The sequence below is a fragment of the Homarus americanus genome, unplaced genomic scaffold (assembly GCF_018991925.1).
Source record: "Homarus americanus isolate GMGI-L3 unplaced genomic scaffold, GMGI_Hamer_2.0 scaffold16894, whole genome shotgun sequence".
Classification (NCBI taxonomy): domain Eukaryota; kingdom Metazoa; phylum Arthropoda; class Malacostraca; order Decapoda; family Nephropidae; genus Homarus; species Homarus americanus.
This window is the reverse complement of record NW_024746541.1, coordinates 6,235,037-6,249,252: the sequence shown is the minus strand read 5'-3', so window position 1 is coordinate 6,249,252 and position 14,216 is coordinate 6,235,037. Positions and strand designations below refer to the sequence as shown.

The following is a 14,216-nucleotide window of genomic DNA, read 5'->3' as shown; positions in this document are numbered from 1 at the left end:
TTAGGTTTATATTTGGAAGTTGTGAACTATAAAGATTGTTTTGTTATTATAGTAATGTTGTGATGCTGTAAGGTTGTAAGCTTCATTTACTACATCAACCATCTATCAACCCCTTCACCACGGGGATGCCACTTTTAATATTCGATTTGGTTAACGCCAGACGATTTTATTCAGTACATAGATGATCCCCGTACACAAGGGGTTAAAGATAAACCTAGCGGTACACGGCATCGCCACAACTATGTTAACTTGAAGTTTCTACATATTAATGCATGTGTACGAAATTAGTAACACTATTCAACAACAACTAAAAATCCAGGCAGACATCTCTCTTATGAAATTTTTTTTACAATTTCCAGGCTGTTTTCCGCGAATGTCAGTGTGTTTCTTACTATATAAATTTCATCTTTTGAATATGCGATTTTGTTTTAATTTACAATTCTTCAATTTACGCCTTTTCTTACTGTATATATATATATATATATATATATATATATATATATATATATATATATATATATATATATATATATATATATATTGCTATGTGTTGCTTAACACTAGATAAATTTGAAATTCCCAATTACAAAAAAATTCTAATTGCACGTTAAACGATCTTCGAAGTATCGTGTGTGTGTGTGTGTGTGTGTGTGTGTGTGCTACCCTAAATTTGGCTTTATGATAATAGACGAGACTTTAAATGAAACAGAGCCAATTATGCATTAGACCAATTAGTTTCATTAAGTTATAACAATATAAACAAAATGTTATCCCTAGTCTATAACTGCCTTAGTTGCTTTTTAGACTTAATCAGTGATTATCTCTATTTAGCGTAACAGACACACACACACACACACACACATTTATATATATATATATATAAATATATATATATATATATATATATATATATATATATATATATATATATATATATATATATATATATATATATATATATATATATATATATATATATATATATATGCTGATAACCACAAGGAAAGAAGAAAACACGAAGTTCCCAAGCGCTTTCGTGTAATTCACATCTTCCGGGGTGAGTACAGACTAAAGAGAAATACAAATCAAGGTGTATATATACAGAGGAGGGTGAGACCAGGTCCACAATGGTCAGGTATTAGGTAATGACCCTACTAATCTTTAAATAGCACAGCAACGGTTGGTAGTCAGGTCAGAGAGTAAGGTGACCCAACCTTCTCACCTGGTTACAAATCTTCTTAATTACAAAATTGTCCAGTTTGTACATGCCATTACTCAAATTCATGTTGAATGCTTCGGTATGTCTAATTAGACTAGATTCTATGATGTTCCTACTATCAACTGAATTACATGGTAATATTGAGGAGGCATTATCCCAGTCAATGCAATGCTTGTTATCCCTCAAATGAACAAACAGAGCATTGGATTCCTGGCCTGTCCTAACACTGTATTTGTGTTGTTTAATTCTTGTTACAAGATCTTTACCTGTCTGGCCTAAGTGAAACAAATTACATTCCTTGCAAGGAACTTTATAAATGCACCAATTGTGTTGTTGGGGAAGTTCTTGATTAACATTTGTTTAACAGTGCATGAGTTTTTAAATGCCACATTGACGTTCCAGGTTTTTAGTTGTGAAGGAATGTGTGAGAAATTTTTGTGAAATGGTAATATTAAGATATTCTTATGGTCATGGGTGGGCTTGGGATCAGTTCTATAAAAAGTTTTCTTAGTAATGTTTAGGCATTTGTCTATGAAAGATCTAGGGTATTTAAAGTTTGAGCCAATATTATAGATATATTTATATTCCTCATCAATGAATTCCGGACTGCAAATTAAACAACACAAATACAGTGAGTAATTTGAGTAATGGCATGTACAAACTAGACAATTTTGTAATTAAGAAGATTTGTAACCAGGTGAGAAGGTTGGGTCACCTTACTCTCTGACCTGACTACCAACCGTTGCTGTGCTATTTAAAGATTAGTAGGGTCATTACCTAATACCTGACCATTGTGGACCTGGTCTCACCCTCCTCTGTATATATACACCTTGTTTTGTACGTCTCTTTAGTCTGTACTCACCCCTGAAGATGTGAATAGCACGAAAGCGCTTGGGAACTTCGTGTTTTCTTCTTTCCTTGTGGTTATCAGCATATACCTAGATCACGCGCACCTACAGTGATTTATATATATATATATATATATATATATATATATATATATATATATATATATATATATATATATATATATGTATATATATATATATATATATATATATATATATATATATATATATATATATATATATATATATATATATATATATATATATATATATATATATATATATATATATATATATATATATAACAAAAATGAGGCAAGTATTGAAAGGTATTTACATGTAAAAACTGATGTTTACACGTTTACAAAATATGATCATAAATATGAAGTGACATACTTATATCCCACACAAATAATTGTGTGAAAGGTCATAACAATATACCTAAACATGTTTACTTTTCATCTCAACGCCTTGAATGTTAACTGGCCGAACCATAAATGCCTTAATAAAGAAGTAGGTACAGTACACTCCTACTCTGACATCTCAGGTAAACATAATTCGTCAACAGTGTGAACCTGGGAGCCCAACCACCTTCAACACTGCGTACACTTGTTCTCTCCGTGTCCGTTCCATGTTGTTTCCTGTGTACTCATAGCAGCTCTGTCTTTGGCGAAAATGCATGATCAACAGTTATTAAATAGTAAGTAGGAATGAAACACGTTTAAATGATTGGGTAATTTAGAGGAGAATGTTATCGTTTAGCTGCTATGCACAATGTTGTCTAGACTGTAAACAGCATTAGCATGACATCAACTGTACACTGGGCTCAAGATGAGAGCTCCACCTTCAGACAACAAGCAGGCAAGGTGGTCACCACGACACACACTCTACGTGCCAAACAATAGAAGCAGAATGATTAACATTTATTACAGCAGCCTTTACAAGAAGGGAAAGGTTCGAAAAAATTTTGCAGCGTCGTTAGAAAAAAGAATAAATATTAATTGAGGTTAAATAGCCATTCGCTAAAGTTGAGAAGCAACAGGAAAGTCACACGAAACGGACACAGTTGCACGTGGAGGGGACGACCCACTCTCCCAGCGAAGAAGGACAACACTGTACCTAAACACTCTACAATGGGATACTGCACTTCTCTTTACAATGTTCCTGTAGACTCCTTACACTGGGATATACTGTACAAGTTACCCAAGCCTTCTTGTATATGAATGCTGTAGAAGCCATGAAAAACATCCCACAGACCTATCAATGATTTTGTGCAGGATGCCTGAGACCCTCTGTGACCCATTACCCAACTATAAATCTTACATAAACCTTCAACCTTACCAACATTAAGTTCAGTAAGCCCCGATAATACTCACTGGTACAAAAAGTGTTTGCTGTGTTTATTAATTGGTTCATCTTTTATCCATTAAAGGGTATTTTCACTTTCCCATTACATATCAACTTTCCATATAATTGCAAAATAAGAAAAGCAGTAACTTAATATGTGTGGAAAGCTATTGCATGTAACATAGCTGACTCATATAAGGTGAAGAGTGAAGTATTTAAGGAAAGCTCAGTCTTAAACTATACCCAGTGCATTTTGCAGCAAAATATATTATTTATGTCATGTCTTCTACAGAACTTAGCAGAACGGCTTCTTTTCTGGCACAAAGTAGCGCTCATCCAAGTATTGTTCAAGCAGAAGTAAGCGTATATTAAATTGATATTATAGCAAACGGATCAGCCACTGTAACTCCGCAGTGCTTCACCAACACGCTTATATTACAATTAAATGTTTGAGTCAACAGCAAAAACAGCCATCCCTCTGCTGTGCCAACACAGAGAAAACCCACCATATGCTCTTGCAGCTGTGGAGATACTCTAAGGATAAATATGCTTCAGTAGAGGGAGTGGCTGTCCGTCTGCTGACGTTATGTAATGTAGGAGTCTTACAAGAGAAACACCAAAGGTCTTTCAAATAACATGATGTATTTGAAGGTCAACAACAATTTGTATTGTTTACATGCCATGAACAAATATAATGAAATGGAATGTACAGTGACATAGACATTGTCCTCAGAAGCAAGAAAGACACATGCAGGGAGAACACAGACTGTGCTTGACACTGAAGTAATGGGCAGTGGAGCTCCGAGGTGACATCCAGCAATACTGGCGCCAAGGCCCGTTGTGCATGGTACCTACGGGGCGCGTGATGTACAGTGTTGGGCAGCAGCCGGGGCCCACACGCCCTCCTGCACTCTTCCTCACGCTGTACACCACCTACCCTCTTCTAACTACAATGAGTATAGCAGCTCAACGACCCGCTTAGTTACGGTATCCTCTGGGGAACCTCTTAGTTCCAACTTGTCAGGTTACACTGACTAACACACAATTTGGTAAGAAGAGAGTATAACAGCCCCCGCAAGAGCCTCTCAGACTCTGACACGCTGCCACCTCGAACTGGACCCTCCGTGGTGGCAGCGTGGGATCCACATCCGCCGTGGTGCACTGAATCAGCGCTCTAGTCCGCATTGAACATATTGAGCTTTGTTGTGCACAATGGCGGATGAGACTTATAATATATTGGGATGAGTACACCAGTAACACCGTTGAACACAGTAACAGGATTAAAAGGATTCCCATAGTCCATGCGTCTTAAACCTTTCCCTCAGGAAATTATACATTCATTATCCCCCTACATCCTCCATGGGAAGATATCTTTTAAAGTATGATGACCTAGATATGAAGTCCAAAATAAGCATGGATGGTGTCATGGGAAGATGCCTCCTTAGAGCATGGGGACGCAAGTGGTGGGAGTTCCTTTTAGGGAGAATGATATAGGCAATCAACTTCTGTTGAGATTAACTGGCAGTTCTTGAACCAATGAATGAGGTTCGATTTGGTTTAAAACTAATGAATTTGATATCCTGAATAGTAAATCTTTAAATTTAAATCTACTTATCTCTCAAACGTAATAATTTAAGTAATAAACAACGTCTGTCATCACAAGGGGGAAAATCATTAGGAATTCAATCTTCAATAAAGTTTTATCAAATGTTTTAACGAATTGTTCGGCTAAGTACGGACATAAGGCACAATAACTGAGGGAGGAGAGCAAGGTAAAGTGTGGCGAGCATATTTGCGGTCACTTGCAGCGTCGCCCGCCCTACGCCCCACAACCTGGCCAACTGGGGTTATTTTGGAAGAAACTGGAGATGGGACAAAAAATATTGTCGCGAGGTGCCAATATAATGCTCCACTCGCTACAGGGTAAGATATTTCTCTGTGATTTATATGTCATCAAATTACAGGCCACGGGAAGTAGTTCCAAATATCCTCAGGGAAGGATGACACTGAACCAGTTTTGTGTTACAACACACTTAACCTAGTCAACTTGAGGTACTTATCTTAGGATACTTCGTATTTATAATAGTTAAGTGCACTAGACTTGCCCCCTATCGTTATCACATAATGTTAGATGTGCAGATTTCTATTGTCATCTTGTAATCATATTTGATTTTCATTAGTGTATTGCTTGTTTAGTGGGACAGTTCTAGCATATGTAAGAGGTCTGGAGAGAAACACCGACCAACAGCTCAACACGAGAACCACAACACAGAACAACACTTACTTCCGGTACCGTCTCTGTATATCATACTTGCCTCTGTGTGTCTGACTCGTGATAGGTGAGCTTCCTAGATCCTCTAACAACTTTCGTGAGCGTGTTGGCATGTCTGGGAGTAAGGGCATTGCTGGTGTGAAGTCACTCATGCTATCACTCAAGCTGTCGGCCGTGAGAGGAGAAAAATCAGAGAGACGTTCATAGAGGGCTCCCGTGAACTCATCACTCTGAAAGGTGGAGGCAAGGCGAGCCATAGATCTGTCTTCTTCCGTCATGGGATAGTGTGAAGGAGATGGACCACGGGAACCATAGTAATGACGAGGAGAGGTTCGAGCCCCAGGGGAACTGCCGTATCGATTAGGAGGCGACCCTCCTGCCTTGTAGGGGGAGTAGCCACTGTAATAACCAGAGGAAGGGTCACGGGCGTCCCGGAGGATTTCGTCGATAGACCGTAAGACACTGGTGGTAGAGTCACGCGCGGATTGGGGCGGACTTTGATCATAAGGCCCGTAAGCTCTGGGATCTGAATAACCCAACTCGGCACTTTCCCTCAACCTCGCAAGGCGAAGCAATTCTTCATGGAGTCGCGAGTTCTCTTCTATTTGTTGCCTGCGGCGCGAGATTTCAGCTTTAATTTTTTGTTTCTTTTCTTCTCGTGATAAGAGATCATCTTCATCATCAGAGGCATATGGTGAAGGATGCCAAGATCGAGGTTTGCGAGATTTTCTGGCGGGCTTTTGTCGAGAAGAGCCAAAGATACCAGAATCGTTAAGTGTGCCACCTGGCGTAGAACTGCGACCCCAGAAGTCTGTAGCCAACCCACTCTCCGAACTGCGTCGCCCCGTGTTCCTGGGAATAAAATCACTGTATTATAATCAACATAAGAATGTCCTTGAGCGATTGTATGCATGAGTTGTGTAGGAAGGGATATAGTTTGTTTGATTAAAGAGTTAGGTGAAAATTGTGAAAATATATTACCGGTAGTGATATTTTGCTTATAATGTATATTCACGTGTAGCTACTGTGTGTATAATTGAATATTCAGTATGATGTGAATTTTATGTAATTTACAGCAACTTATAGCTGATATGTGAGGTTTTAGTGAAGAACACGTGGTGTAACTTGGTTGTGTTGGAGATTATTACTGGAGACCGTAAACACAGTCCAGCACTATTTTTGATAGATGAATGAGGATGATTTTAACTGATATTATTTTTATGAACAGTGACATAAGTTATGATTATTGATTTTGTCTCATTTTATTGCTCTACAATAAGTCCTCATCCAAAATATACAAAATCACTTAATCTAAGTAACATTTGGAAACATGTAATGAATTACATTCTAAGTCAAGTTTTTTCTACAGATTCCAAATATTTTGAAGACAAGCTTTAGTGGAATATCGTATGTACACCCATTAAAAAAGTATTCGGCACCCTTACCGCGTGATACAATATGACACGGGTGCCTAATAATATTTTAGTGGGTGGACATTATTCACACATGCAGCCTTATGGGTAATTTTAAACTGCATTCACCAAAATGATTTTCTGAAAAAGGCATACAAAAAATTATTATGCATTCTATTTTCTTAAAGAATCACTCAAATAATAAGAAGCCTTTATTTATTGTGAAACTGAAATGCAACCAAACTAATTAGGCCTAAATAAGTGCAGCTAATACGTGCCTCGTGAAGATGTAAGGAACAAAGAATTACTGCAGCAACACAGTGTAGATCTACACTTGTTTCTAATCTGTCTTGTTCTATACTTTCACACCAAGTTACAGTGTTTATGCATGAATGCAACCTACCTTATGACCCATTGGCAGTAGGTCCCAGTGTCTTGAAACTCACTCCTCTCTTAATTCGTTTTGCATTAATCAGTAGAAGATACAAGTGAGAGGATCCCATGTGTAATATGTATGTGTGAAAAACATCTGCAACATTTAGGTCATTCATAATAGTCAACAACAACTAAAAATGATCCTTAGATATTAAAATATTTTATAGCATTATTGTTATTGTTTTGTTGAATCAGTACGTTGTGTTTCCAAACCTCCTTTATGTCTCAGATTTTATGTAATCGTTTCTTCTCCTTGTGCTCGATGAAGACCTTCTATAAGACCGCAATTTACTATTTATCCTTCATGTTTTAACATTTATAAGCCCTGTGAGTGTAATTTATCCTACTCATGCTATCTAGTGATAAATAAAACTCACCTTAAATTATCTGCCTACCTTGTACTGCAGGATGATGATCTACATGTTTGTAAGATAATTAACCCACCTGCTTGGTACAGTTATAGTAGGTCCGGTAGAACGGAACTAGACAATGATGGTTACCTTTAGTGTTGCTTCTGTCCAGCACAGGTAATTTAAGATAACCTATTTGTTCACTCCAAGAATTATGACTTATCTACCAAGAAAAACAGATATCTTATGATCTACCTGTCCAGTATAGTAGGCTTATTATGACCTACCTGTCCAGTATAGTTGATATATTATGACTTACCTGTCCAGTATAGTTGATATATTATGACCTACCTACCCAGTATAGTTGATATATTATGACCTACCTGTCCAGTATAGTTGATATTTTATGACCTACCTGTCCAGTATAGTTGATATATTGTGACCTACCTGTCCAGTATAGTTGATATATTATGACCTACCTACCCAGTATAGGTGATATATTATGACTTACCTGTCCAGTATAGTTGATATATTATGACCTACCTGTCCAGTATAGTAGATATATTATGACCTACCTGTCCAGTATAGTAGATATATTATGACCTACCTGTCCAGTATAGTAGATATATTATGACTTACCTGTCCAGTATAGTTGATATATTATGACCTACCTGTCCAGGATAGTTGATATATTATGACCTATCTGTCCAGGATAGTTGATATATTATGACCTACCTGTCCAGTATAGTTGATATATTATGACCTACCTGTCCAGTATAGTTGATATATTATGACCTACCTGTCGAGTATAGTTGATATATTATGACCTACCTGTCCAGTATAGTTGATATATTATGACCTACCTGTCCAGTATAGTTGATATATTATGACCTACCTGCCCAGTATAGTTGATATATTATGACCTACCTGTCCAGTATAGTTGATATATTATGACCTACCTGCCCAGTATAGTTGATATATTATGACCTACCTGTCGAGTATAGTTGATATTTTATGACCTACCTGTCCAGTATAGTTGATATATTATGACCTACCTGTCGAGTATAGTTGATATTTTATGACCTACCTGTCCAGTATAGTTGATATATTATGACCTACCTGTCGAGTATAGTTGATATCTTATGACCTACCTGTCCAGTATAGTTGATATATTATGACCTACCTGTCGAGTATAGTTGATATTTTATGACCTACCTGCCCATGCCCAAGAGCCGGGCTGCCAGAAGGTCATCATCGTCCATGCAGTTGATAGCGGTGTCTCGGAGGGCCACGCCGTACAGGGACTGAGGGGAGGGAGGGAGGGGAACGCGCCCAGATTAAAATGGGGTAGGGGGCCATATTAACAAGTGGTAAGGGAAGATGAAGGTCACAAGTGGGTAGGAGAGAGATGCACACGGGACTGAGGCCACACTATCCTATGGCTAGATTAACAAAGGCTAGATAGCAAATACAACAAAGGAGTGGGCATGGATGTAAAGTGTGGATGATGGGGGGCGAAATAAAAGCTTCGGGTCAAGGTGAGAGACGGATGTGAATCAAGACTCATTACACAGTTGCCAGATTAACAAGATCACTAAAGGCCACGATGATGAACGACCTGCGTAGCACACCGCAGGAGGAAACAGTCACTGGGACAGATTATTAACGTATACGAAGTTAACAAAGGAGGAGGGGCGAGGGAGCAAAGCAGAGGGATTATATCAACAACGAGGAGAGGCCAGATTAACAAGGATTATGAGGCCAGATTATCAAGGATTAAGAGGCCAGATTAACAAGGATTAAGTGGCCAGATTAACAAGGATGAAGAGGCCAGATTAGCAAGGATTATGAGGCTAGATTAACAAGGATTAAGAGGCCGGATTAACAAGGATAAAGAGGCCAGATTAACAAGGATTAAGAGACCAGATTAACAAGGGGTATGAATCCAGATGAACAAGAATTAAGAAGCCAGATTAACAAGGATTATGAAGTCAGATGAAAAAGGATTAAGAGGCCAGATTAAAAAGGAATATAAGGCCACATTAACAAGGACTAAGAGGCCAGTTTAACAAGGATTAAGAGGCCAGATTTACAAGGAGTATGAGGCCAGATTTACAAGGAGTATGAAGAACTAGAATAACATGAGGTAACGTGGGGTGGGAGGTTACTAAACTAACTTGAGGTTTGATCCATTTTAACTTTGGATTAGAGAAAGATTAAAAAAGAGGGATTATAATGATATAACGTTGAGATATATAAATACAATTAGGATATATAAACAGGCTAAGTCGATATCAAGAGCTATAGGTTATATCATTAAAAGACCATGGTAGGGCAAGGGTTAATTTAAGTTAAAATGATATATTTACAGTGGTCTGGTTTATACTGATATATGGAATCGGATATATAACAACACAGAGAATCTAGTCATGAGGGGAAGAGTGGAGATTAAATGGGTGTTAACAGACACATTAACACGAGGTAGGGGACACATTAACTCTAGGTAACGGAAACATTAACACGAGGTAGGGGACACATTAACACGAGGTAGGGGACACATTAACACGAGGTAGGGGACACATTAACACGAGGTAGGGGACATATTAACACTAGGTAGCGGACACATTAACACGAGGTAGGGGACACATTAACACGAGGTAGGGGACAGATTAACACGAGGTAGGGGACACATTAACACGAGGTAGGGGACATATTAACACGAGGTAGGGGACACATTACCACTAGGTAGGGGACACATTAACACGAGTTAGGGAACACATTGACACTAGGTAGGGGACACAATGACACGCATTAGGCGACACATTAACCCTAGGTAGGGAACACATTAAGACTAGGTAGGGGACACATTAACACGAGGTAGGGAACACATTAACACGAGGTAGAGGACACATTAACGCTAGGTAGGGAACACATTAACACCTAGGTAGAGAACACATTAACACTAGGTAGGGGACACATTAACACGAGGTGGGGACACATTAACACGGGTAGGGGACACATTAGCTGGAGGTAGGAACACATTAACACGAAATAGGGGACATAGTAACACGAGTTAGGGACACATTAACACAGGTAGGGACATTAACACGTGGGACACATTAACAGGAGATAGGGACACATTAACACGAGGTAGGGGAACACATTAACACGAGGTAGGGGACATTAACACGAGGGGGACATATTAACACTAGGTAGCGGACACATTAACACGAGATAGGGGACACATTAACACGAGGTGGGGACACATTAACACGAGGTAGGGGACATTAACACGATAGGGGACATATTAACACTGGTAGACACATTACACAGGTGGGGACACATTAACACCAGGTAGGGACACATTAACACAGTGGGGACACATTAACACGAAGGGTGGGGACACATTAACACGAGAGAGTTGACACATTAACACAAGGGTAGGGGACATATTAACACTAGGTAGGACACATTAACACGAGGTGGGGACACATTAACACGAGGTGGGGACACATTAACACGAGGTAGGGGACACATTAACACGAGGTGGGGACACATTAACACGAGGTAGGGGACATATTAACACTAGGTAGCGGACACATTTACACACACATTAACACGAGGGTGGGACACATTAACACGAGGTAGGGGACGAGGTGGGGACACATTACACTTAGGAGGAACACATAACACGAGGTGGGCACATTAACACGAGGTAGGGGACACATTAACACGAGGTGGGGACGAGGGGACACATTAACACAAGGTAGGGGACACATTAACACGAGGTGGGGACATTATCACAAGGGGGACACATTAACACTAGGTAGCGGACACATTAAACCGAGGTGGGGACACATTAACACTACCAACGGGACACATTAACACGAGGTAGGGGACACATTAACACGTGGTAGGGGACACATTAACACGAGGTAGGGAACTAGTTAATACAGTAGGTAGGGGACACATTAACACGAGGTGGGGACACATTAACCCTAGGTAGGGAACATATTAACATTAGGTACACATTAACACGAGGTGGGAACACATTAACACGTGTGGGGACACATTATCACAAGGTAGGGGACACATTAACAAGGTAGCGGACACACATTAAACCGAGGTGGGTGACACATTAACACTACCAACGGGACACATTAACACGAGGTAGGGGGTGGTAGGGGAACATTAACATTAGGGAACACATTAACACGAGGTAGGGGACACATTAACCCTAGGTAGGGAACATATTAACACGACGTAGGGGACACATTAACACGAGGTAGGGGACACATTAACACGAGGTAGGGGACACATTATCCCTAGGTAGGGAACACATCAACACGAGGTAGGGGACACATTAACACGAGGTAGGCGACACATTAACACGAGGTAGGGGACACATTAACACGAGGTAGGGTACACATCAACACGAGGTAGGAAACACATTAACACGAGGTAGGGGACACATTAACACTAAGTAGGGAACACATTAACACGAGGTAGGCGACACATTAACACGAGGTAGGGGACATATTAACACTAGGTAGGGGACACATTAACAACAGGTAGGGAACACATTAACACGAGGTAGGGAACACATTAACACGAGGTAGGGAACACATTAACACGAGGTAGGGACACATTAACACTAGGTAGGGGACACATTAACACCAGGTAGGGAACTCATTAACACTAGGTAGGGGACACATGAACACTAGGTAACGGAAACATTAACACGAGGTAGGGGACACATTAACACGAGGTAGGGGACACATTAACACGAGGTAGGCGACACATTAACACGAGGTAGGGGACATATTAACACTAGGTAGCGGACACATTAACACGAGGTAGGGGACACATTAACACGAGGTAGGGTACACATCAACACGAGGTAGGAAACACATTAACACGAGGTAGGGGACACATTAACACTAAGTAGGGAACACATTAACACGAGGTAGGGGACACATTAACACTAGGTAGGGAACACATTAACACTAGGTAGGGGACACATTAACAACAGGTAGGGAACACATTAACACGAGGTAGGGAACACATTAACACGAGGTAGGGAACACATTAACACGAGGTAGGGGACACATTAACACTAGGTAGGGGACACATTAACACCAGGTAGGGAACTCATTAACACTAGGTAGGGGACACATGAACACTAGGTAGGGAACACATTAACACGAGGTAGGGGACACATTAACACTAGGTAGGGAACACATTAACACTAGGTAGGGAACACATTAACACGAGGTAGGGGACACATTAACACTAGGTAGGGGACACATTAACACGAGGTAGGGAACACATTAACACTAGGTAGGGAACACATTAACACGAGGTAGGGAACACATTAACACTAGGTAGGGAACACATTAACACTAGGTAGGGGACACATTAACACTAGGTAGGGGACACATTACCACTAGGTAGGGGACACATTAACACCAGGTAGGGAACACATTAACACTAGGTAGGGAACACATTAAAATGAGTTAGGGGACACATTAAGACTAGGTAGGGGACACATTAACACTTGGTAGGGAACACATTAACACTGGGTAGGGGACACATTATCACTAGGTAGGGGACACATTAACACGAGGTAGGGGACACATTAGCACGAGGTAGGGGACACATTTACACGAGGTAGGGGACACATTGACGCTAGGTAGGGAAGACATTAACACTAGGTAGGGGACACATTAACACGAGGTAGGGGACACATTAACCCTAGGTAGGGAACACATTAAGACTAGGTAGGGGACACATTAACACGAGGTAGGGAACACATTAACACGAGGTAGAGGACACATTAACACTAGGAAGGGAACACATTAACACTAGGTAGGGGACACACTAACACGAGGTAGGGGACACACTAACACGAGGTAGGGGACACATTAACACTAGGTAGGGGACACACTAACACGAGGTAGGGGACACATTAACACTAGATAGGGAACTCATTAACAAGAGGTAGGGAACACATTACCACTAGGTAGGGGACACATTAACACGACGTAGGGGACACATTAACCCTAAGTAGGGAACACATTAACACGACGTAGGGGACACATTAACCCTAGGTAGGGGACAAATTAACACGAAGTAGGGGACACATTACCACTAGGTAGGGGACACATTAACACGAGGTAGGGAACACATTACCACTAGGTAGGGGACACATTAACACGAGGTAGGGAACACATTACCACTAGGTAGGGGACACATTAACACGAGGTAGGGAACACATTAACACGAGGTAGGGGACACATTAAAACAATGTAGGGGACAAATTAACACGAAGTA

At 40.2% G+C, this 14,216-nt stretch overlaps 1 protein-coding gene across 1 annotated transcript in view; it reads right to left on the bottom strand.

The window, feature by feature from the left end:
• Positions 1-4,036: 4,036 nt before the first annotated feature.
• Positions 4,037-14,216, bottom strand: part of LOC121879365 (histone-lysine N-methyltransferase 2D-like) — a gene marked incomplete in the record, with an annotated part of 241,215 nt that continues 231,035 nt past the window's right edge. The window contains 2 exon segments of the mRNA XM_042385969.1: positions 4,037-6,538; positions 9,099-9,187. Coding sequence (XP_042241903.1) covers positions 5,695-6,538; positions 9,099-9,187 — 933 coding nt within the window.